Here is a 22,251-nt window from a genome sequence, read left to right on the forward strand (position 1 = left end):
TTCTTTAAAGAGTTCATTTTGATGTCTCCAGATGAAAGTTGCAACAAGAAATGAGCTACAAAATGGTATAATATATTTGGAGATGCAGGCGATTTTTCACACAGGTGTTTAATACTTTTTTCTAAATGATTTATTAGAAAAGAATAAAATTTGAAGTTTTGGGAAAAACCTGAGGACCAGCGCAAATTTTCAGATGATAAAATAAATCCCCACAAGCAAGTTTTGACATATGAGGCCTTCAGAGCCACCCCAGTGTAGCCTAGTGCATAAATGCTTTTTTCGAGAAAATACGCTTCAAAGTTTTTGTTTTGTGCGATTTCCATACATTTTGAAAAGTTGAACTTTTCAATCCATTTGAAAAGAATGTAAATAAAATTTAAAAAAATCTTAAATTCACAGCACATAAAGATTAAAATATGTAGACTCGTTTGGTTTTATAAACTCAATATTGATGATTATTTCACTTGAACCCGTGTTGGCTCCAAACGCCTCATATGTATTTAGAATATTCAGATAATGAACGATCTCCCCCACTATGAAAAAAATGTACCAAGGAAGATGGGAAGGCTTTGCGTAAAAAATAACTTGTACAAAATTGGGACCACAATCATTTTTATTGACATAACGCGTTGATTTACATGCAAAATTCATGCAAAATTCCATAATTTAAACTCCATAATACGTGTTGATAGAATGAGGTAATTCCAATTATGCCAATACATTTAGGTTTTAACGATGATTCACGAACTGATGATTCATCAATGGAATCTTCATTTGTCCGGAAATTTATAAGTAGGACAAAAGTTAAGGGTGTATTTTGTGGACTTTAATTTTATAAGATTTTTATAAGACCACTCTCAAGAGAATTAACAACAAATTAAATGAGTGGACAGAGGTGTGCATAAAGTTCAACATTTATAAGACCCTTTCCACGGTAACGTCACGAAATTTGTTTGGCAGTAATCCGTGTATATGAATTAAGCTTGCCTGATTTCCCGGTTTTATCAAAGTTTGCTCGGATTTCATTGAAAAAAGCCGGATTTTGCCCGATTTTTTTAAACTTATATACACCAAATCGAACCAAAAAAGAAAAAAAACAAATAGTGTTATAAATTTTACTTATTCATGCGTCTAAAACTTAGCAAGTTTTATTAAAGTGATTATGAAAGGTTTTTTGGAAGTGTTACAATTTAAAATCTGCTTATAAATTTGATGGATTGGGCACACGCTGCGAAAAGATGAAAACGAGATTTGCAGAGAGGCGCTAGATTGGAATCCAGAAGGTCATCGAAGAAGAGGCAGGCCCAGAAACTCGTGGCGGCGAAGCCTAGCCGCTGAAATCCGAACTGTCGACGAGAATCTTGACTGGGACCAGGTGAAGACGCTGGCTCCGGATCGTCAACAGTGGAGGTCTTTTACCACGGCCCTATGCACCGGAGGATCATTAAGTAAAAGTAAGTAAGTTATAAATTTGAATGAAAAAAAAATCCGATTTTTTTCTTTATTTTTGTTTATTTAATTCTCTTACAAGTCAAGAGCTTGCAACACAGATTAAGCCAACTAGCATTATGAAGTTTTATTATGGTTTTATAAAGCAGTAATGAAAAATGCTTACATCTATTATTTTTTCAATCAACGCTAATAAAGATTTTACCACAGCTTCAACTAAATATTAAAAAGAAAGAGTTATGAATGCTCTGATAAAACAACAATACAACACAAGCTTAAAAGTTTGCTCCAAGCTTTCTTTGGCATGCTTGATAATAGCAATCTGTGCTTGATTTTAAAATCGTTATAAAACTAGGTGACAGTTCTCGATCAAGATGTCAAAACAGTACACGCTACGATTAGATTGCACATATTGGAATTGGAATTCCCATTTTTTAATTTTTTTGATAAATTAGGTGTGTTGTTTTTTATTTAACTAAAAAAATTGATAAAATTCTTTGATAACTTCAAATTACTGGAAGTGATATGAATATCTATACAATAAGAGTATTGACTGACACCATCATCAATCAAAGATGGCGGCTTCCGCTTTTCTTTTCAAAGCTGTAAATTACTGAAATTCTTATGAAAGATCTCTAATATGGGTATTAGGTGAATGGGCTAAACGAATTTCGTTGTCTGACGCCATCTTAAAATCCAAGATGGCGGCTTCTGCCGAACTTTAAAATGCTGCAAATGACTAAAAATTGCGTGAAACCTTCAAAATATAAATAAGTATAAGTTGAAAGGGCTCTACAAGTAAAAGTCGAATTTCACTATCTGACACCATTTTAAAATCCAAGATGGCGATTTACGCAAAACTTCAGCTTTATCAGGTACTATCGGCTTCTGAAAGAAATTGGGACAAAACACTAGCGCCAAAATACTATCGACGAATAAGACTTTAACCATAAATTCGAAAATTTCAACAGCATGCTTTGAAGTTTTTGTTTACATTTACAACTGATGCAGAAGACTTTTGTCAGTAGTCAGAGCTACCTCTTCCTCGTAATTGATCAAAACCCTTGCCTTTTCGTAGATTTACTGTTCTGCATTCATTCGGAGCAACATCCTCTAATGCCTTTACCTCTGCCAGGATCCAGGGACTGCCAATTCCGGTGAAGACGGACTTCAATACCAACAGCTAGGCAAGTGACCTCGTTCAAGGCAACTCAAATTTAATCGGAATGCCTAGAATGGTTCCAGGTAAGCTTCTCCAGTAACCCTCCAATTCCGATGGTTATGGTGTAACTGCAACTTCAAGATGGCTTGCAGAAAACACAACCGGAAGGTGTGAAAAGTGAATGGAACTGGAATGGAACATTGCCACCATCAACTATGAGGTGGGAGTAGGAGTACAGGTGGTAGAGAAGAGGCCAAATCCTCTAGAAACCGTTCTGGCTCATCATACGAAACAAAAGCTTTGGGTGAATGTTTTGTTTGATTAAATTAATTTTTTTTTTCAAAAAATTAAAAAGTATTCTTTTTACTCTTCAGTGGAAAATATGTACGGTTCAATTCCGTTCTCGTGGAGCTCGAACAGCCACCACAAGAAAGTCTTGCCAAGATCTGCGGATCCCGTTAGGAATGGTAGAAGAACGACTGACATGGAAACATGAACAAATAATAAGGCACACATGATCAACCTGTAGCAGAACTTAGCCTCTCCAAGGATGATCATGACGAATGTGGAAAAAATATATGTGTAATATGAGATGATAATTGTATTTAATTGGATCTTATAATAATAATAATAATAATAAAGCTGATCAAACTCATATGAATTGTTTGAATATATAATTTTTTAGTATCCGAAATAGTTCTTATAGAGGCTGGGAACAGTTTTCTTGAGTAAAATAACCTTTAATTTCGTTACATTTGTTATTTTACTTTTTTTTTTAATTTTTGCGAAGTAAATAATTTTAACCCTCCCATCTACTAGTAAGTTTCTGCACTGAGGTGGCGATTTACGCCAGAAGTACTTTTTCTATACGTGTGTGTTTGCAACCTTGAATGCAAGTTGAAAGCTTGAAGACTTTTTCGCTGATGGCAGCACCGTAATCAAAGAGTTGATGTCCCAGACTACTTGTACGAAAAACTATTCAGCCGGGTATCTTGATAGAATATAATATCTTTGGCTTTATGTAAGCTTTATAAAAACTTTGGGGACCAACATTTTACAGCATGATGATTTTATCGATAATTGAAAAATTGGTCATGATGGCATTTCCAGACAAGGGCAAAATAGCCAGATTTCAGCATTATTTTGGTGATGCATTGAATGCGCTCTTTTAATGATGTTTGAACATAAGCTCTTTGTAAACATTGTTTAGCTTCTGTGAATTTTCTGCGAAAAAAAGCAGATTCATGATGTACCATCTGAGGCACATCTAGCGTTATGCCAAAAAAGCTGGGTTTTTGACAAAAAAAAATCTGTTATTCTGTGATTTGACCCCTTATTTCAGTGATGGTTTTCGTCTATGCTTTTCTATGCATTTCATCGAAAAAACATGTCAAACATCATCATTTTAATAAATTGGAATCAGAAATCTGAAGTCAATAGTGTGAAAAGTGTGTTTTTTATTTTTAAAATGTGTAGAAAATTCGAAAAATTTGTGAAATAGTTGAATAATCTAAAGAATCTGTGATTTTAGATTTAATCAAAATTCTGTGACATTATAGACTTTTCTGTGATTAAACCCTCAGTTTGTTCGCTTTAAAGTTATCCAAGTGTAATGTTTCGAGAAACTTCTTAGACCAAAGCAGCAAAGAAGCGATCTAGGCTTCAGAAAGCAGTGCGAATAAATCGTTCCACCGCTGTTAGCCTGCCAGGGTCAGTTAAGTTTGGAGCTCGCCATTTCTACAGGAAGTCGTTTGTTTTTATTTTATTGTATGACTTGACTACCAGTGCAGAAAATTATTCCTCAGGGTCAGTTATATAGCTAGGATGTAGGTCAACTTATTTAAATCATGAAATCAAATAAGCTATTCCGTGATTAGAACATTAATCAACATTATACTTGAAAGATATTAAACCAAGCAAATTTCCTAAAAAAATAATAATTTACCCTTTTATTCAGTATCAGTCCAGTAACCCTAACCACCCGGCAAACGGCAAACGACCACGAGGAAAACCGGAAAATCGATACACGTAATTTCACTTTCTTTTCACCTTACAAGAATGTTTGTAAACAATTGTTTCGTAAATATTGATATTCCACAGTTGGCCGTCGTATCGTAGGTTTGGGTTTAGCGCGGGGGAAATTTTATAGCAAACTAAGCTTGTATAGGTCAAGTTTTCCATAATTTTCCAGCATGCCGAGGAAAACATCGGCAGTGCGCAGGTCGCACCAAGTTTGATAACAACTCTAGATCAGAGAGGGTCAGCAACGTCCAACGTATGCTATCTCGCTCGCGATGACTTTTTGTCTCCAATTCGAGACCACGAACCAACCCAATTCAATATTGATTGAGCATTTTCATTCCTACCGTCAAAAGTGCAGCATCGCAAGCGAACAATTTCAGCGACCAGAAGAGAAAGGAAGTTGAAAAAATAGTTGAAGCTAGGCTTGAAGCTTACTTAGTTTTCTGCCAAAGGCTTCATCGGACAGGGATTGCGTTCCCTAGGCCGATTAGCTGATTCAGGATTCCCAAATTACTCTCGTTTGCTTAACGATAAGAAGCGTTTTTCCTGAGTTGAAGAAAATTTGTATCGCTTGCAGCCGAATTCAGTCGCCACAAAAATCGATAACTGAAAGGGTTTAAACGGGTCGCCAAAGTCGAAAAAAATCGTCGGGTCGTGATGAATTAAAAGTTATACGGTATTTTTTAACAAACCACTAGACCAAATTTACATTAGGATAAAAGCATAATAGTCGATCTTAGCGAAAATAAAAGTGAGATAAGTTACAGTTTACCAAGTCGTGTTAAAAGTGTGAAGCTGCCCCGCACAGCTCGAGCAGCAGAAACTGCGGTTTTTCCTGAAACTAGGTTACACAACTGCAATCCGGGGAACAGTCACAGGCTGAAAATCGATCAAAGTAGCCTTTTTGCCTACCTTCAGGCGCATCGAAGCAACCACTGAAAATCAACAATAAGCGGAATTGATACCCAAATAGAGCAAATCACAAAGCAATCGAAGTAAACAGAAAAAAATCAAACGGTGCAAGGCTAACAGATTTTTGCATCAGCCGCCAACGAGAACCAAATTCCAATGAAACCAAGTTTCAAAAACGGAAAATTCGCAACATCAATTCATGAAAAATGTCTTTGCCAAAAGAATGGAATCTCCAGGTGAGTGAACTGAACTGTCTTCTACCAACCAGTTGCCTTCAGTTTTAGCTTAGCTTAGCTTAGGTATCTGACCTGCTTGGAATTGTTCATTGTGTGGAAAATTTGATTACGAAACAGTTTCTAGGGCAAGCGCGAAAATTGTTCCTTTATGCTGCCGAAGCGAAGAACAATGGCGATGCGATGGGTTTGCCGAAGTGGTGTCCCTCCTCGTTCGCTACCTATCTCTTTTCGCCCAGTGGGTGGTCGCCCCGTTAGCTGTTGTTTTGCATTTCTCGTACGACAAACTGTCTGGAGAGTTTTGCTGTTTTTTTTTTTAATATTTTTTTCTCTCGGCATATCTACTAACACTTTGTGGGGCATGCAACTTGAGAGAATCAAAAGATAACAAAACTTCTAAATTAAATATATTCCTTTGATCAGCATTCAACCAACATACTTGAAAAGCTAAGAAGAATCTGTTTCACGTGAAGTGTGATGTTCAGGCACCCGATGTTTCTGTCGAGGGTGGATGATGTAATTCGTAATCAGAAAGGTCGTTTATTACAAGGAAAAATGTATTATGAATCGTTTTAGAATTTTTTCGTCACTGTACGAAATCTGTACGATTGCATTTCAATGTCAAAACTGTGAAGGAAAAAATATATTCATTTCATCAAAACCTTGTTGGATCAGAAGTTTGGAGATTTTAAACTAGTTTTAATTTACATAACCTGCTTAACATTTTGAATTGTATAGCGTACTATTGGAAACATATCTTATTTTTATTGAATTGTTATCCTCAATATATGTTTGAACATTTTGAACACTAGTTTAGAACTTTTAAATTTTTTGTATGTTTCTGCAGCAAGTAATGAAGGCCTCTGGGAAAAAATTTCATTGAACTTATATGTTACATTACCTAGCGGGCCCTTGGAGAGAAAAAAATCAATAAAATATGTAGTAATATGAGCTGCTTTTCAAATTCAAAATTAGTCTAGATTTTAAGGGGGCCCGACCACTTTTCAAATATCATATTTAAACTTGAAGTCTTTGAAAAAGTTTACTGGTTTTGATAACTGTATTGAGCAAAATAATGAATTTTTCTTATTACTTAAGGAGGGGGGGGGAGGTTGAACCGGGGGGCCGGGGCTGTTGTACCCCTTTGTCCCATCCCTTAATCCGGGCTTGAATGACAATTCTAATTCAATTATCAATTCTAATATTTAAGATACCGATCATAATTGTTTGAAAATTTTGCATGCGTTGCAAAAATAGATGAGAAATATTATTGGATATTCGATTCAGATATAAGTTTAGTTGTTTGAGGAAACAGGCACATGCGACTTTTTGCATAACGGCTTTGGCGTTAACGTCCTTTTGTAAATTAATAAATTTTACTTCAAAATCTGACTTCTTTTGTCCTCATCATCGTTAGTTCCGGCTAAATTGCTCAAGTATTAAAGTTCTAGTATTATTATAATACCTTTCTGCAGAGTTGTGCAGTTATTTGCAAGTGATTTGGAGGTATAGTTTATGTGAAAACTTGCTAAGCACCTAAAAAAGAGCACAAAAGAAAGAGGACATACCTTTGAATCCTTGGACTATTGTTTGAATCCCCGAGGGTTATATGCGCTCTACAGAATCGGGTATTCTGAATCACACGGCAGTTGTGGATAGGACCATTTTTTTATTTCTACTTCTGCACCACTTGAGCACTTCTCGCCACCTTTGCAGCAACCCGGCATTGATAAAAACCACTCTTATAAACTATTTACATATGTTTCAATTACCAACTTTTCATCGTTCTTAAACGTGAATTTTGCCAAAATGCAGAACGTCGCAAAAACCAAAACAACGAGCTGATTATCTTGGGTCCATTTGTTGCACGGCAATCCAGTGATGCGCAAAACGTCGTTAAAATCAAATTGCACACGAATTTGAAAAAGTAATCATACGCCCAAAATTCAATAATTTTTTAAAAAGTTGTTTACTTATCAAATGAAACCAAAGTTTTACATAACATATGATTCATGTTTAACAGTCGTTTACAGACAGTAGCTCAATTTTGTCTATATTGGTTCATACGACCTAATCAAAACTAACTCTAGAAATGCTCTTTTGAAAGCCTAAAATACGATTTAAAATTAGCTGATACATTTTGATGAAAAAAAAAAGTTTCAATTTTTTTTTCTTTACTTTTGATGAGTAATTTCTAGGTTTTGGCAAAATTTGCTCGAATACTGTTCGGATTTTGGTCGACAATTTTGAAATGAAATGTCCGGTTTTGCCAGGTTTTTAGAAAAAAAAGGCTCGATTTGTCCGGCCCGGATACGTGCTGAAAAAAATCGAGCAACCTTAGTATATCTTCTGATCTAATTCGATTGATTTTTTTTGCATATTTTCTCGTATTTCTCACCCATTAATGAAGCATTAAAAGGTTTGAATCAATAATAACGTCTACTTTCGTTAGTGATCGACTAAAAGTTAGAGATCCACGCGAAACATTTTATTTCGTACATAATAAAGGGTGATACGTTAAAAATTTGGTCAATATCAACTTGACGTATTTCTTTCAATTTTGCATTTAAAACACTTGAACATCCCTAATTTTGAAGGTGTGTGTATGTAGAATGTTGCTCCTATTTTGTTTTGAAATTCAATCTTCAGTTGTCAAAATGCCGTCCAAGGAAGAAGAGCAGCGTATCAAAACTTTGATCGCGCATCGCGAAAATCCGAGCTACTCGCACGCAAAGCTCGCAAAATCTCTAAAAGTTGCCGAATCAACTGTTACAAATGTAACTAAAGTGTTTGGTGAACGTTTGTTGACAGCCAGAAAGTCTGGATCGGGGGGAAATGGAAAACCGGAAGCCGCTGAGACGACAAAGAGAGTTGCCGGTAGTTTCAAGCGAAACCCTAACCTCTCGCTCCGAGATGCAGCAAATAAGCTGGGTGTATCGTCTACAACCGTGCATTGAGCCCAAAAACGAGCCGGACTATCGAATGACAAGAAGGTAGTGACTCCAAATCGCGATGATAAACAAAACACGATGGCCAAAGCGCGATCCCGGAGGCTGTACACGACTATGCTGACGAAGTTTGACTGGGTAGGAAATGGACGACGAAACCTAAGTCAAAGCCGACTACAAGCAGCTTCCGGGACACGAGTTTTATACGGCAAAAGGAAGGGGGAAGGTAGCCGATATTTTCAAGCACATGATTCTGTCAAAGTTCGCGAAGAAATATCTGGTTTGGCAAGCCATTTGTACCTGTGGCTTGAACAGCAGCATTTTCATAGCTTCCGGGACTGTCAACCAAGAAATTTACGTGAGAGAATGTTTGAATAACGTCTGCTGCCTTTCCTGAAGAAACACGGTTGTTCCGTACTGTTTTGGCCAGATTTGGCATCTTGCCATTACGGTAAAAAGGCCATGGAGTGGTACGCCGCCAACAACGTGCAGGTGGTTCCCAAGGACAAGAACCCTCCCAACACGCCAGAGCTCCGCCCAATTGAGAAATACTGGGCTTTTGTCAAGCGGAACCTAAAGAAGACCAAAAAAACTGCTAAGGACGAGCAGCAATTCAAGGCAAACTGGCTTTCTGCGGTGAAGAAGGTGGACAAGGTGGCTGTACAAAATCTGACGGCAGGGGTTAAGCGTAAGGCCCGGCAATTCGGATTTAGAAAAGCGGAAGCCTAAATGAATATTTTTCCTGAATTTTTTTCTAATTAAACCTGAAAAAGAAATTTTATTTGATTTTTTAAATAAACGATTTCACCGATTTACACGCGTTTTCCCTCGACCAAATTATGACCGTATCACCCTTTAAATATCATAGGAATATTTATATATTCCTGTATTCAACCTAGACATCTGCTAAAAAGCAGTTCTGCTAAAAAGCAAGCGTTATTTTAGGTTTAGGTTTACAAACAACTTTTGATTACAAACAACTTTTATTCCAAAACCCCCCAAATGAAGACAAAAAAAACTTTCGTTCTACGAAAGACTTTAAAGATGAGAATTTTTTTTGAGAATTTTCCAAAAATTGCATAACCACAGTCCGACATTCTTGATAAAAAATTGAACAGAGGTAGAAAATGCTTTGAAAATGACACAACGATTATTGTTCAGACAAGCAACTGAATTATAAAAATATTTCTTTAATAAATTTGGTGATAGTCCGAAAAACATTTTCAAATGAACAGTGTTGGCATAGAATAATGAAAGCAATAAGAAGTTTGAAAGAGCCGTGGACTGTATTTTTGCTCGACTTTGGGGACCGTTCGAAAAGACCGAAGACACAATTTCCCGGATGTTAATTGGAAGGATTTGACTTATAAAGAGGCACTAAATTGTTCTCTATATACAGTTTTATTTACACTATGTACATTTACTAAAGTTATTAGGAGGAAACATGAATAAAAGGAGGAAGGAAAACTTAACTCGAAGGAACAACTTAAACTCGTAGGAAGGAATCTCAATGGATGGAGGAAAAACTTCTAGAATGGAGGAACACTTGGCTTAACTCAAATCGACGTCTTAACTTGTCGACGGATGGAATGGATCTGAATTGAATGACGAACAGGCCGGTTACTTGGCTGATCGATTCATTCCCACGCACACACAAATCTGTGTGCGCAACGGAAATTTCCATTGTCCGCTGGCTGAAGCAACAGCATGCAATTGTTGTTGTACGCCGGCCGGCGTTTACCGGCGTTTTTTATGCACACGTATGAATGCATGGCCTTGAATGGACGAACAACACACAAAAGTAGCAGGCGGTGATCGGTGATGATTTTTTCCGTTGGTGGCGCAAATGCGACGTTGCCAATTCTTCGAGTTTGGCTCGAACAAAGTTTTTTTTTAACAATAAAAAGTTTGTATGTAATATCATTAAGCCAATCCGTCATACTCGGTGAAGTTTTTTACGGCATTGAAAAATGTTAAAATTTGTACATCTGTTGCCGATTTTTTAAATTTTCTATGAGAGTTAAAATCTATAAAAAAAACTATCTCACGATGTCTATGTCATCATTTTTTCGTTATCATTGAATAATAACTTTATTGCATCACATTTAAAAACAAATTTAATAAGAGTTGTGGTATACAAATGTTGCATCCAACCCTGCTGTTCTACAAGGGAGCCGAACATTCGGCCGAAGGCCGATCGGCCGAAAGATGTTAGGTCGAAGGTCGCCAGGTCGAATGGGTTAAAAGGCCGATGGATGTTCGCCCGAATAGGACAATAGGCCGGATGGGACTTTAAGCCGACGGTTATTTGGCCGAAGGTTATTAGGCTGAAGGTTATTTGGCCGAATGGATGTTAGGCCAAATGGTCATTAGGCAGAATAGTCACTAGGCCGAATGGTCATTTGGCCGAACGATCATCAGGCCTAATGGTCGTAAGGCCGAAAGGTCGTAAGGCCCAATGGATGCTAGGCCGAAAGATTGTTAGGTCGAATGGTCATTAGGCCGAATGGTCGTCGGGCCAAATGGTCGTAAGGGCGAATGGATGCTAGACCGAAAGGTCGTTAGGCCGAATGGTCGTACGTCAAAATGGACGATAGGTTGAATGGTCGTAAGGCTGAATGGATACTAGAAGGTCGTTAGGCCGATTAGCCACTAGGCCGAATGATTATTAGACTGAATGGTCATTGGACCGAATTTATGCTAGGCCTATAAGACATATTATCGCTTTCTTACATGTTAGGCCGATCAGTAGTTAGGCCGAATAGTCATCAGGCCGAATGAATGCAAGGCAGGATTTGATCATTCGGCTTTGCGACCATTCGGCCTACTGTCCATTTGGCTTTACGACCACTCAGTCTAATAACCATTTGGCCTTGTGACCATTCGGCCTAATGACCATACGGCGTTATGGAATCTCGGCCTATCGTCCATTTGGCCTAACAGCCATTCGGCCTAACGACCATTCAGCCTAGCATACAGACAAGTGTAAATGATTTCTTATTGACCTAGCAACCATTCATGACGACCATTCGGCCTAGTGACCATTCGGATTTGCGACCATACGGCCTTATGACCATTCGGCCTTACGAACATTCGGCCTTACGACCATTCGGCCTTGCGACCATTCGGCCTTATGACCATTCGGCCTTGAGACCATTCGGCCTTATGACCATTCGGCCTTATGACAATTCGGCCTTGGGACCATTTGGCCTTATGACCATTCGGCCTTACGACCCTTCGGCCTTACGACCATTTGGCCTTGCGACCATTCGGCCTTTTGACCATTCGGCCTTATGACCATTCGGTCTTGCGACCATTCGGCGTTATGACTATTCGGCCTTACGACGATTCGGCATAATGACAATTCGGCCAAATGACCATTCAGCCTAATGACCATTCGGCCTTATGACCTTTCTGCCTAGTGATCATTCGGCCTAGTGATCATTCGGCCTAGTGATCATTCGGCCTAGTGATCATTCGGCCTAGTGATCATTCGGCCGAACATCCTTTCGGCCTAACAGCATTCGGCTGGATAACCGTCGCCGAATAACCCATTTGGCCTAGTGTCCTGTTTGGCCCATTCGGCCTAACGTCCATCGGCTGAATGACCTTCGGCCGAATGGCTTTCGGTCTCATGACATGCGGCCGAATGACCCAGCCTCGTTCTACAGGGTTCTTAAAAGTTTGTATTAGGTATTCTATATAAAGTTAAGTTTGGGATGAGATTATCAGAACATTCATTTTTTTTTTAAGTACTTAATTAGTTTTGTTCAACATTTGATTAGCATGTAAATATGCCAATCAAATGTTGAACAAACCCAATCACGTACTTAAAAACTGAATGTTCGATAATCCCATCCCAAACTTCACTTAATATAGGAGCGTTGTAAAACACTGGAAACATTTGTGTTTTACAACGCTCCTATATTAAGTGAAGTTTGGGATGGGATTATCGAACATTCAGTTTTTAAGTACGTGATTGGGTTTGTTCAACATTTGATTGGCATATTTACATGCTAATCAAATGTTGAACAAAACTAATTACTTACTAACTACTTACTAATAAACTTACTTTAAAATAAAAAAAAATCAAGGCATGTTTGAAGCTAGCCCAATCAGTTTTGCACAAAATAAAACAACTTTTTAATGAATAGTCACCGTTGGTTCATTATTACACGCTAGTTTAGTGGCATTGTGTTGAACGGTACGACAAAAATTCTTGATAGGAGAATTAAAGATTGAAATTAAATGACGGATAGATAAAGCAGATGCTCAATAGAAGAACATTTATAGATGTTGAAAATGGGTGAACGTAATTGCGCCTCTCGCTATTACTCCTCTCAGCCTTTCAACTGATGCGGGACAAAGGGTCTAAGGCTATGATCATTTAGTATCCGGGCACTTTATTTCGGTAATAACTACGTTACTAGAGCTCGGATATGCAAAACTTTAGTAGCGTTGTGTTGGTTATGAAAAGGACTATCTTGCCTATTTTCGATAGATTTTTAAGTTAACGTATGTTTGAGATATTTACGATGCAAAATGACATGGTAAAAATAATTTCGCACAAATTGCAACTTTTACGCATTTTGCGCCTCGAAAATTTTTCATTCTGACTTGAAAGCTCATGAACTGTTGATTTTATCTGATTTTTTTCGGACCAAATGGTTAAGAAGTATAAGGAGTCACTCTAGGATCCAAACGAGGTTCAAACCAACCATCGGAGTGCAACCCTTGATCTTAAATCTGGTAAATAGTCTATGGTTATTGTGGATAACTGAATGCAGACTCCTTAAATAATGCAAAAAATCCATTTCCGGCAGGCAAAAAGTATGGCCTGACTAGAACACACCAAGTACATCTATAGGTATATATATAAAAAGCAATTTCTGTATGTTTGTTTGTTTGTTTGTTTGTTTGTTTGTTTGTTTGTTTGTTTGTCCTCTATAGACTCAGCCGTCTTAAGGGCTAGAAAGCTGAAATTTGGCATGGATGCTCATTAGGACCAGGAAGGATGAAAAATGTTTTTAGATTTTCGGATGACCCCTTCTGAAGGGGGGCGTCCATAGAACACAAATATTGTTTTCGCGATATTGACGTTAATTTTCGTCGGATGGTGTTGAAAATTTGCACAGGAGTGTTTTGAAAGACGAGCAATCGATTTCAGGTGTCAAATTTTGTGTAAGGGGTCAGCCAAAGGGGTCGTTCATATAAACTGTTCACTGTTTTTGTGATATTGACGTTATTATACATTGTATTCAGATGAAAATTGATACACGACAGTTTTGAGTGACGTGCAATCGATTTGAGGTATCAAATTCAGAGTAAGGGGCCGGCAAAAGGGATCGTCCATATTAAATTTTCAGTAACTTAGTGGTATTGACGTTTTTATACATCGGATTGGGATGAAAATTTGCACATAGGAGTTATTAGGGACAATCAACTGATTTCACTTATCCAAACTAAAATCTGGGTTCGGCCAAAGGGGTCGTCCATATTACTGTTGATACGATATTGTCGTTATTATACATCGGATTCAGACGAACATTGATACACGAGAGTTTTAAGAGCTGAACAAAGGATTTCTGGTATTAAATTCAAGTACGGGGCCGGCATCGTCGTTATTATACATCGGATTGGGATGAAAATTTGCACACGGTAGTTTTCAGGGACAGGCAATCGATTTCAGATGTCAAATGTTTTGCCAGGGGTCGACGAAAGGGGTCGTCCATATTAATTATTTTTTCACTGTTTTTAGCAACATTGACGTTATTGTACAGTGGTTTGCTTTGAAAATTTGCACACGGGATTTTGAGGGAAGGGCAATCGATTTCAGGTATTAAGATTGTATAAGAGCTCCCGAAAGGAGTTTAACTTTTTGGAAATAATTGCGTTGTTATGTAATGATTTAGTCGAAATTTATACACGTGGTTTTTTGGCACGGTCAATTGATTCCTCATTTCAGCGAAACGGAGTTCGTATGGGATCAGCTAGTAACTAATAATGATCAATTCCAAAGATAGCAATCTGTGCATCCGGTTTTTACGCAATATGACAGATGTGTTCTGATGGACAAAAAAATTTATGTTAAAAGCGGGTTTAAGAGATCAAATTCTTCGAGATGCCTACTCATGAAAAGGTTTCAACCAGATTCCAATTGCTTTTTCCAGGTGAGTTTGTGTAAAATATCATGATTTTGCAAAAGTTTTGCTTCTGTGGTAAAAAAAAATAAATTAATACATGACTGAAAAAAGTGTGCAAAGATAAAAAAGAGATTTTCTGAAAAAGTTAGAGTATTTCTTGAAATTATTGATAAATATATTTTTTTTATATTTTTACATTAAATGTCATATTAACACCATCATTTCCTTCATAGAAAGTTTTTCGATCAAATGAATAGTTTTTAAAATACACACGTTTGTAACTGCCCGGATACTAAATGATCATAGCCTTAGAATGCACCTTTGAAGCTTTTCATAAAATATGCTCTTGACTCAATTTTCAACATCTATAAATTTTTTTCTATTGAGCATCTGCTTTATCTATCCGTCATTTAATTTCAGTCTTTAATTCCTCTATCAAAAATTTTCGTCGTAACGTTCACCGCAATGCCACTAAACTAACATATAATAAAATAAAACAACCCAACTAACACAGATTAAGCCAACTTAGCATTTTTTATGGTTTTATCATAGCATTTTACATACAGCTAGTTTTATAAATGTTTTATTATGATCACGAAAAAATGCTTGGAATCTTGATTCAAACAATGGTTTTCAGGTAGTTCTGAAAACGCTAAGAAGCTTTACATACTTTTACTAAATATACTGTTTAAGTTGTTTAGAAAGAGTTTTGAATGCTCTGTTAAAACTTCAATAAGATATAAACTAAAAAGATTGTTGCAAAATTTTTTTTTGCATATTTTATAAAAGCACACAGTGCTTGATTTTAAAACCGTGTTAAAGTCACCAAGTTCTCGATTAAGATGTCAAAACAGGACACGCTCAGGCTTTAGATTGCACATAATCGAATTGGAATTCCCTTTTTTACACATTCTTGATAAGTCGTGTGTGTTGATACCGTAATCCGGGGTAATATTGATCACTTTTTTCAATATATTTCGATTATTTCTTCTAATAAGCGGAATGTGGCATGTTTTATATTTATAAAACCAGTACTGGACTCCTATAAACGTAAAACATGGATGCAGAAAATTATTAGACCTCTTTAAATTTGATTTAAAAATCGTTTTCGTCTCTGTTCAGTATTTGATGCTTTGGGGTGACATTGATCAGTCTCTATTCTGACGGTTTTAACGAGTTTTCTTGATCATAAAGAATACAAAACACCTTCATAATAATTACATATGCTAGTTTATCAATTAAACCTTGATTTTTAACGTTTTATTTTAAAAATATTTATAATCGAAAAAAGAAGAACTACGATGCTGCCTACATTTAGGGGCAAAAATAATTATAATTGCTAAATAGTTTGAGTTTTAAAATACACATGAAATTTTACCTCCACACATTCCCCTAGGCCCTCCCATTATTTCCATTTTCATTTTTTCTTTAAAGTTAACGATTTGATAGGTTTCCCATAAATTTGTCCAATACGGGTTTACTCTTGGAAATGTCCTTATTTTATAAATATCAAAAATTTATCATTAAATGACTATTAAAAAAGCACTATAACTGTTCATATTCAAAGAAAAAAGTTGTTCTTTCACATCAAACAACCCGTTTGCTTCTAAATGCTTTTTGGTATCATCAGGAGACCTGTTTGTTTGCGAGCCTTGGAAAAATAGATATTTTAAGATTTTGAAATTAGATTTTTTACTGACAGAAAAAAATTTCAAATAAAAACCAAATTTTGCTTATTTGTTACTCAATTTGTAGGCTTTCAAACGTAGAAAACAGTTTTCAAAAATTCAAACTATAGACTGAGTTATTGATGATAATGTGGAAAAGTTTATTGTTGGTCAAATTTACCCCGGTGACCAAAGTTACCCCGTTTTACGGTACTTCAAAAACTTCAAATACTTCAAATCACCGGAAGAGGTATTTATATCTCTACATTATGAGTATTGAGTAAAAGGGCTCAACTGGTAGTGAAAAAATTTCTTGCTTGATGCCATCATTAATCCAAGATGGCGGCTTCCGCTTTTTATTTCCAAGCTGTAAATTACTGAAAATCTCATGAAACATCCTCTATAGATATGGGTATTGAGTGAAAGGGCTAAACGAGTAGAAGTCGAATTTCGCAATCTGAATAAGATGATTGCAAAAAACTGGACAGAACAAGAGCAAACAAGAAAATCAGTAGACGTAATAAGATAAAACCTTATTAAACAAGATGAAACATAGTTTAAACAGAAAAAAACACGATAAACTAGACTAAACCAAATAATCCAATATTGAACGAGATTAAGCAACATAAAATAATAACAAAATAAGATAAAAAGGTAAAACGAGGTAGAATAATTATAATAAATAAATAAACAAATTAAGATAAGGTGAGTCATGCTAAAACAAGACACGACATTTCAAATCAGGATAAAACAACCCAAAATAAATCAAACTAAAAAATAGAAAACAAACTTTAAAACAAGATATAATACAACATTAAAGGACACTATGACAAATATTATTGAAAAAATTAGCATCATAAAATTAACGGAAGCTTCCATTTTGGATTGAACTGTTTTTTTTTGCCATTTTCACCAAATTTTACCTTGTTTTTTTTTTTTAATTTTTATCTGATTTGATTTTATTTAACTTTTACTATCATTAAATTTTTGTTTTTCCTAGAAAAGTCTTGTTGATCTTGTATAATCTTGTATTGTATTATTTTTATCTTATTTTATCTTTTTTGAATTAAACTTGTTTCGTCTAGTTTGATATTATTTTATTAAATTTTATTTTGTAACATCTAGTTTTGTCTAGTTTCTCGTTTTATTTTATATCGTGTTTTTTTTTCTTGTTTTATCCTGTTCCATTTTGTATTAATTTGAAAATGCTGTTAATTTTTTGTTTTATTTAGTTTTCTATTCTTTTTAAGCGATAAAAGGGTTGAACGCCTTTTTTAAAAAATTTTAATTCTTGCTTCATCCTACATATTTTTTCTTCTATTAACAACTTTTATCATAAATTAACGGTTTTTAGAAAATCAAAACTTAAAAGATTTTTCCATAGTTAGTTTTTGAATCTGAATTTGATTTCGAATTTAAGTTCAAATTCTAAATCTCAATATGACTTCTAAATATTAATTTGTTTCCAAGCCAAACTCCATCAATAAACAATGATCATTGAACAATTCATGCAAGTATAAAAACTTGACTCGAATCGATGAGTCAGAGTTTAACAAACTAACTAACTTGGCAAACCACAAAAAACATGAACCTGAAATCAGCTGCTGGTGAAGGTTGCGGACAAGCTAGAAAAAAATGTCAATTAAAACATTCATCTTATTGAATCAAGTAAAACTAGTTCTGCTACAGCTTCTCCATCCGTTGTTGTTATGTTATTTCGGACGAATTTCTATGCAGAAAACAAGACTGAAATATTGCTTTTCGCCAAAATAACTGTGTGTTGTTGCTACTATGTTCCAATGTACCTGGGCTATCGTGACATTCACATTCGATTCGATGTAGGTACTTGGTAGGTAGTTTGACCTAGATTTGATTGGAACAATGCCAAAATTTAGTTCCCTCGTATTTATCTGTCTACAAGAGACGACGATGAAAGTTCTCTCTCGAAGCTGACTACAACATATGTTCGGTGGCAAACAATTTGAATTGAAGAAACTTTTGCATGAGCCGTACTGAGTGTTTACGTTAATAATTTTGTAAGTCATCAAACTAATTGTAATTGGATTTAAATTTAGAAAAATATTAGTTGATTTCCAAAACCTAAAATGGTATATTGTCAGAAAGTTTCACTTCAAGACTTTCTAGGATCAATAACGCACCCAAGGTCGAAAATAGTCATCTAACAAATCTATACAATCCCAGGCTGGATCATTTTCAATAACACCGTACGATATGTAACCGATGTCAACATCAGATGAAAATCCAATTTCTTTCCTCCCGCGTAATCTGTAGCCAGAAAAGTTTTTCAATAGCAGCGCTCTCGATAACAAAAGGCGCCATTCGGCTTTCAAAGAGGAAGACAATGCCTGTTTCCTCTCTTTGTACCATCGTATTTCATCGTGTGGGAAAATGTTCGGGAAAAGGATGAGGCTTGGCTCTCGAGATGAGACTGCGGGGAAAGTCAAGTGGACCACCAAGAGAAGGCTACCTACATAAGTACCTACATACAGTTGTGGGCAGTTCGCCAAGTTTCGATAACCATGAAAGTTTCACAACACTGGGTAATAAAATGAGCCCCAGTCGATTATATTCAATTTTCTTACGAACGATTGATTCTCCTTAATGTGTTTTGATTATAAACAAAATTTCCCACAAACGCTTCCCGGTTTAAGACTATGGTCAAAGTATTTCTATTGGCGATAGTTTAAAGATAAAACAGCTTGAGGTATCCGAAAGCCATTGATTTTTTTAATTCTTAGGGTTAACTCTGAATTAAGATATTAATTTAAATGAAAATTTATTGAGGTATTCCTGGAATTTCTTATGGGCCCCTTATGGAATCATCAGATGCAAAAACGGCCACATCATAAGCAAATTGAATAAGATCCAATTATCTTCTTTTATTTGATGTAATCGTGCACACTGTTTGTCTGGCCCTTCGAATGTTACAGGAGACTGTGCAAAAATGTATGAAACTTGGTTTCCTCGTGTACACGGATGAGTAATAAACGGTTCGAAAGCCTTGACAAGACAAGAGATAGCTATTATGGGTTCAAGAAAATCTACCGTGAGAGAAAAAAGTTATGGATTGGAGTTTTATCACTGATAAACTGATATAACTCTGAACCACATTCCCATCAACCAAAGGTTCGTGTCTTAACTGTTTAGTAAGCGATTAATACACTGGTTGTGATGGGGCGCTAGCATTCAAAAAATACTCCACGTGTTCTAATGACACGTAGAAAAATATATAGATATTTTATTATCTACCAAGCATTTTTGGCCTGCATCAATTTTTTTGCGTGCAAAAGTATAAGTTGCTATGGTGTTCAATTTTTGTTATGTTTTGCTCCCAGTGAAAAAGGTCCCGATGGTTGAAATGTACTAGATTCATTGAGCTTTGAATTTGAGGAACAAAATTTGAAACGTGCCAACATATGAAAAGCAATTCTTCTCCTATGCAGGAGGAATTATATCAGCTTATCTGTGGTTTTATTATTACCAAGAAAAGAGTTGCAAATACCTAGATGAACATTTCTGCTGTTCTATCCATATTTGTTTCTCCCACGGTAGATTTTTTAACCTCATTATAACTTTTTCTTGTCTCGTGAAGATCTTCCACTATGGTCAAAGTATTTCTATTGGCGATAGTTTGAAGAAAAAACAGCTTGAGGTATCCAAAAGCCATTGATTTTTTGAATTCTTAGGGTTAACTCTGAATTAAGATATTAATTCTTGCTCAATCACTCACTCACTCACTCGTTTACTGATCGATGATCGAATGCTGTCTGCCTGATACATCTTGCTTTGTTGTTGCTGTTGTTGGGGAAGACCAAAATAGCCATTCAAACACGCAGGCAGTATGTATGTTCATATGTACCTACATCTGCTGCTTTGGCAGAAAGTACGCAGGCAGTATGAACCGATGCAAGGCCGCATTGATTGAGTTTGAGTGAGTGAGTGAGTGGATTTTCGAATTGGATCTTGTATCAGCAAGTGTCTCAATCACCTCTGATACTCCAGGTAGTGAGCTTGAGAGATCGACTTTGATGCGAATCCGCTCTCGCTTTTGAATCTTGTTTACATTGACTTCGCATTGTCGCTCTGCCGACTCTCTAGGGAACTACAGGCAGCAGCATTCGGTTTTGAATTTATTCAACTAGAAACCTATCTTGAGCGTTTCGCGAGTGATTTTCGGAACACTATCGAAAAGTCCCAGCCAAAAAACAAAAAAATTGTTCAAAACTATCGTTGGAAATGTTACACAAGTTTCGTGGGCTAGCTTGTATGTCTGTTCTCTGTGTAGATAGACATTTGATGTCTTCAGCAACATTGTTCAGTTTTACATGGAGCACATTCTAGTATCAAAATTTTTGCCGAGGGGTCTACCGATAGCGAGATAAAAATGCTAACTTTTTTGTTTTTCAAGTTAGAGCTTTGATGTCTTGGACAAAGTTGTTTACCTAATCAAAATACATAACTTTGTTGAATATGTCAAAGTCCTATCACATCACCTTCTGGAGTTACAGTCAAAGTGAAAAAAATCACTTGAAAAAACAGTTTTTTGAACCTGAAACGTTGTAGGTTGGATAAAATGGTTCGCTGTCTTCGAAACAAAGTTGTAACAAGCCACGATCTACAATTGTCTCATACTTTATGATGGGTTTAGAAGTTGCAGAAGCCCTATAGAAAGCATTTAGTGTTAAAAGTTAGCATTTTTATCTCGCTATCGGTGGACCCCTCGGCAAAAATTTTGATACTAGAATGTGCTGCATGTAAAACTGAACAATGTTGCTGAAGACATCAAATGTCTTTCTCTTCATCCCTGGGCGCTATTAATTTCGTACAGCTAGATTGATGTTCTGCACCACTGTGCAGTGGTAGATACGGATAGATTTGTAGCTACCACCACACAATAGTAGGCCTAGCATGGTTCGTCCCACAATTGGCAATTTATTGTGCACAAGCAGCCTTGCCAGATCTACGGATTTTTCCGTAGTTCTACGGATTTTCAGCATTTCTACGGAGCTACGGATCGATGCTCGAAATCTACGGATTTTCATCATTTCCTACGGATTTTCTACGGATAATCGAAAAAATTCAAGGGATTCTGCGGATAAATGAAAATTCTACCTGACGACCAAAAAAAAAGATCATCAAGTTTTATTTTGCCGAAATCAGTACATTTTTCGATTTTCATAAAATCTTCAGCGGTTTTCAATCTGGCAACGCTGCCCACAAGCGGAAAACTTTCAGTACGAACGAACAAAAAGATGATGATGAGATACCCTTCCGCTCATTTTCAACATCTTTCACCTTATTCTAATCTTCTATTCGTCTATAATCTTTCAATTCTTAAATATTCTTTCTAAAAGAATATAACATTTCACCGATATAGCCGATAAAATAATTGCATGTTTCCAATAAATTTTAGCAAATTGGATAAAAGCTTGCATGCTTGGCATCGCTCCTCAGATTTGCCCGTTCAGAGTAAGAGCGTGTATTTTTTTCGCTGTGCTCTCCCCAAACGGAGAATCTTTAAAAAATGCTCCGTTACCTCCAGAGCGACCAAGCGTCCAGCCGAGTGTGGGCAAGAGAAGCAAGCAAACTGATGAAGTGCGTTCTCGGTGCAGATAAATTCGTTCGCACTCGGGCGAAAGAGAAGCTTTACAGAAAACTCGGTTTGTTTTCATCGGTTGCGTCTGGATCGATGTT

General features: G+C 36.4%; 1 protein-coding gene across 2 annotated transcripts in view; it reads left to right on the forward strand.

The window, feature by feature from the left end:
- The first annotated feature begins 4,975 nt into the window (after positions 1–4,975).
- Positions 4,976–22,251, forward strand: part of LOC129748152 (uncharacterized) — a 98,505-nt gene continuing 81,229 nt past the window's right edge. For both annotated transcript variants that reach the window (XM_055742658.1, XM_055742657.1), the window contains exon 1: positions 4,976–5,781. In XM_055742658.1, the coding sequence (XP_055598633.1) occupies positions 5,752–5,781 (30 nt within the window). In that variant the 5' untranslated portion in view covers positions 4,976–5,751. The remainder of the gene's footprint in view (positions 5,782–22,251) is intronic.

The sequence above is a fragment of the Uranotaenia lowii genome, chromosome 2 (assembly GCF_029784155.1).
Source record: "Uranotaenia lowii strain MFRU-FL chromosome 2, ASM2978415v1, whole genome shotgun sequence".
Taxonomy (NCBI): domain Eukaryota; kingdom Metazoa; phylum Arthropoda; class Insecta; order Diptera; family Culicidae; genus Uranotaenia; species Uranotaenia lowii.